Source organism: Otolemur garnettii, unplaced genomic scaffold (assembly GCF_000181295.1).
Source record: "Otolemur garnettii isolate 467f Iridium unplaced genomic scaffold, OtoGar3 scaffold00138, whole genome shotgun sequence".
Taxonomy (NCBI): Eukaryota; Metazoa; Chordata; class Mammalia; order Primates; family Galagidae; genus Otolemur; species Otolemur garnettii.
This window is the reverse complement of record NW_003852533.1, coordinates 4431899-4435975: the sequence shown is the minus strand read 5'-3', so window position 1 is coordinate 4435975 and position 4077 is coordinate 4431899. Positions and strand designations below refer to the sequence as shown.

Here is a 4077-nt window from a genome sequence, read left to right as displayed (position 1 = left end):
GGGGAGGGTGACCACCAGGCCGCTCACAGGCGGACCCCTCTCTGCTCCCGGGGAGGGTGACCACCAGGCCGCTCACAGGCGGACCCCTCTCAGCCCCTGGGGAGGGTGACCACCAAGCTACTCACAGGCTGGCCCCTCTCTGCTCCTGGAGAGGGCACGCCCACAGTGTGTGGCACACCTGGACAGGTGTTCTTTGCCTGACTTTCCCCTAGTGCCAGATAGGTGCAGGGCACTCCCTGCCACCAGCCCATGTAGCACATTCTAGAATTCCTAAAATAGCACTGCTGCTCTGCCTCAGGTCACAGCCCTGCTTTAGAGTCTGAGCTGTCTTGGAGTCTCTGGCACAGATGTCTTCCCACCACCTTGCTTCCCACCTGACATGCATTTAATTTGCAACCTCTCTTAGGCATCACTGCTTGAGAGCACACGATGTTTTAGTTCAGGCGTCCTCAAACTACGGCCTGCAGGCCACATGCAGCCCACCTGGGACATTTATCTGGCCTGGCCGGTGTTTTTGCCACCGTTGCCTGTTCTGCTTAGCAGCCAACTTGTCCCCGGGCCCACAGTCTGGCCCTCCAACGGTCTGAAGGACAGTGAACTGGCCCCCTGTTTAAAAAGTTTGAGGACCCCCATCTAGCCATTTAGAGCAGGCTAGTGTCCTGTGATCCTTGCCACTTCTTGATCTCAGATGATTTCTGAAAGAAGGAAGAACCACCTTCCATCACCCTCTAAGACCACAGACTCCTCTGGACACTGACTGTTTCTTAGTAAGACAATTATAGATACTTAACACAAACGTATGATTTTCTCATTCTTAATAAAATTAGGGCTTTAGGAGCAGGCGTGGCAGGGACCATGGGGCTTACTCTCCTGTACAAAGTTTGATTTCTAAAAAATGAAAGTAGAGGCAAGAGTCCCAAAATCGTGGAGTTGAAGCCTGAATCCAGACCTCATGAGAGGAGCCGACCGTGTTTCGTTCACTTTTCTGCATTAATGCTGAGTGTGAATGAAGAGGCACTAATCAGCTCTAGGACAGAAACCAGTGTTGCAAGGCTGGATATCAAATTTACAAGCATCTCAGGTTCAGTTACTCTAAAAGTAAAAACCATCACCTCTTAACGCCTTTCACTCTCAGAACTGTCTGCGTTTGTGAAGACCTATCTTACATCATGCACATAAATAAAACAAAACTTTACTCTCAAAGGAATCTGGACTGGATTTTTTGCCTCACATTACAATACAAAGTGTAAGACCAGATACCAAAACCCAGATAAATAAGAAATAAGAAAGGGGAAAAAGAAGCTTCCAATTCTAAATCATAGGCGTAATCACTTAGAATTGTACTTTTTTTAAATTATTTATTTCTCCAATTCATTTATCAATTTTTATATAGTTTTCAAGATCATACATGTACTTTGATTTTGCATGCTTATGCCATCATTCAATAAAAACGAAGTTTAATTCCATTTCTGGCAGTTGACTGTTCTTACTCCTGGGCTGCCGAATTGATTCCACTCCTTCTCTGGCTTTTAAGTTTGACTCCTGGTATAAGGGAACATTCCCCAGGGCCTGTTAACTTCTCAGCTGTGTCAACCAGCTCGCCTTTTACCTAAACCTAATTTTCCTGAGAGAAAACTCCCTACTTTAAACCGAGATGATCATCACCTGCCTGCATCAAGTGGGGACTTAGTTTAGCTGCCCAGAAAATCCAGATAAAGGCACAGGAATCTCTCCCCCGCAGTGCAAGTCCTGGAGTAGACAGGAGGCCATGGTGTCATCAGGACAGGGGTCTTGTGCTCATTCAGCACCTGTGTGTCCCCAGCTGCACTGTCTGTCCTGACACCTCCAGCAGGTCTGACGTGCTGTGGCTGCTCCTCCCTGGTCTTTGAGCTTCTTACCGTCCCGGTGTCTATCAATGATCTTTGGAAGGACCAAGTCTACTCATGCAACTCCCTCATAGCAAATAGAAAAGCCCTCTCTGACGGTTCTCTTGTTATACAATAAAGCCAAAGCTCTTTCATTTAAGAGACACAGTTCTTTGTCCTCTTGGCCCCACCTACTCTGCCAGCCCTGTCTTCTGACCCTTCCTTGCTACAGCCTTTTCTACCCACCTAGACTTCTCATATCCTCTGAGCACACTTCACTCACCTGTACCTGCCAGCACCACGGGTCTTGATACTTAATGCACTCTTCCTTCTTCAATTCTGAATCAACTGAAAAAGAAAAGCTGGAGTCAGCTGTGAATTAAAGTATCAGTGTTTTTAATTATTTTATTTTCTACAAAAGCTGGACTTGTCTTGTAGCCAGAAGCTGAATTATTATTTCCCTATCCTGAGGGAAAGACATTGGGACTTAAATTTGGTTCAGCTGAATAGAACTAAAAGCCATCAACAATATAGTGGCCTGAATTATGAAGAAGCCGGCCCCTGAGAGCCAGTGTGTCACTCTGCAGACCTTCAGGGATGCCTGCTCCTGTGCATGTCTGTCTGCTTTGCTATGCCTAGCATTTGGAGTCCATCCTTGGAGTTTTCTCATGGCCCAAAATAGCTGCTGGGGCTCCAGCTATTTCATTTGCATTCCAGGCAGCAAGAAGACAAAGGTGGTAAGGAACCTTCTCAAAAGGTCCCTTGGCCATGTCACTGACCACCAAAATGTCTCACGAAGTTACATCAAGCTTTGAGGGAGACTAAGAAATATAGTTTTGGTCTAAGCAATAATTAAGGAGAATACATGTAGTCTGCCCAGCTCTCTCCCTGCCCCGTCAAACCCTTCCTGCTTCTGTCAAGCTCAGAGAGACCCAAGCATGGGACCCAGGTTTGCTCACTACACAGACCAGCAGTAGTGTGGTGGAGAGGCAGCCCCGTATCTTTCTTTTGTTGTTTTTGAGACATTCTCACTCTGTCGCCCTAGATAGAGTGCCGTGGTGTGACAGCTGACAGTAACCTCAAACTCCTGGGCTCAAGTGATCCTCTTGCCTCTGCCTCCCACGTAGCTCAGACTAGAGGCACCTGTCACCATGGCTGGCTAATTTTTCTATTTTAGTAGAGACAGGTCATACTCTTGTTCAGGCTGGTCTCGAACTCCTAAGCTCAAAGGATCTTCACACCTTGGTCTCGTAACAGAAGGCTTTTCCAAATCATTCCTTGATTTGCCAGCTGGGGGCTTATGTCCCAAGGCCCACTCACCTTTGTAGGTTTGAAATGGGTGGGAAGTAACCCTGTCCTTGGGAGAGGGGCAGAAGGACAGTGAAGGAGGTGGGGGAGGGCAGGCAGGTCTTGGCCCCCAGGCACCCTCTCAGCTAAGGCAGTTTGGGGAAATAACACATGCTGAGGTCCAGAAACCAATTCTCCCACGATTACAGCTTGAACTCCCAGGACAGTTTGCAGGTAGGCGGCTCTAAGCATTTTTTTGTCATTTTAACCTGTAAGTCTCAGATGATAATGGGGCCTGCCTTCAGAGATGGTTCTGAAGGATAAGATAATGCACACAGAGGACTCGGCGCAGTCCCGGGTGCAGGGTAAGTCATCACCACCACCATCATTCTCGCTGTTACTGAGCAGCTGCTATTGCTACTGTCACTCGGCCCCAGCGTGCTTTCTCAGTGGCCCAGGAACCCCAGGCCGGTGTTAACACCCTGTCTGTGTTTTAGGCGCGGGTTTTCAGGCCCCAGGATACAATTTCAACACCTATGACTGGAGGAGCCCGAAACCAAGAAGCAGTTTGTCCCCAGGCTGTAAGCCTCGGAGCCAGACGTACCCAGACGTGGGGCTGAGCAGCGAAGACTGGGACCAGTCCACAGCCAGCGGGTAAGGCTTTACCCAGACAGCTTTGGGCCCTGGGGCAGGTTTGAATCTGCTACCTGCAGTCAGTGCACACGTCAGCGTCAGCGTGGGCCGGCACCATGCTGGATGCCAGCAGGGCTGTACCACTCCCCCGACAGCGGCAGCCAGGCAGTGCCACACTGCAGGGTGGGCAGAGCTGGGCTTCCCCACCTGGGAACCAGCCTGTGGGAACCCTGTCCTCACTCGGTGACAATGAGCGCCCTCTGCTTTCTGTTAAAAAGCTTCACATTCGGTT

General features: G+C 49.2%; 1 protein-coding gene across 2 annotated transcripts in view; it reads left to right on the top strand.

Moving 5' to 3' along the window:
- GRIP1 (glutamate receptor interacting protein 1) overlaps positions 1-4077 on the top strand; it is a 270568-nt gene that overhangs the window by 249961 nt on the left and 16530 nt on the right. For both annotated transcript variants that reach the window (XM_012810579.1, XM_012810580.1), the window contains one exon: positions 3650-3806. In XM_012810579.1, the coding sequence (XP_012666033.1) occupies positions 3650-3806 (157 nt within the window). The remainder of the gene's footprint in view (positions 1-3649; positions 3807-4077) is intronic.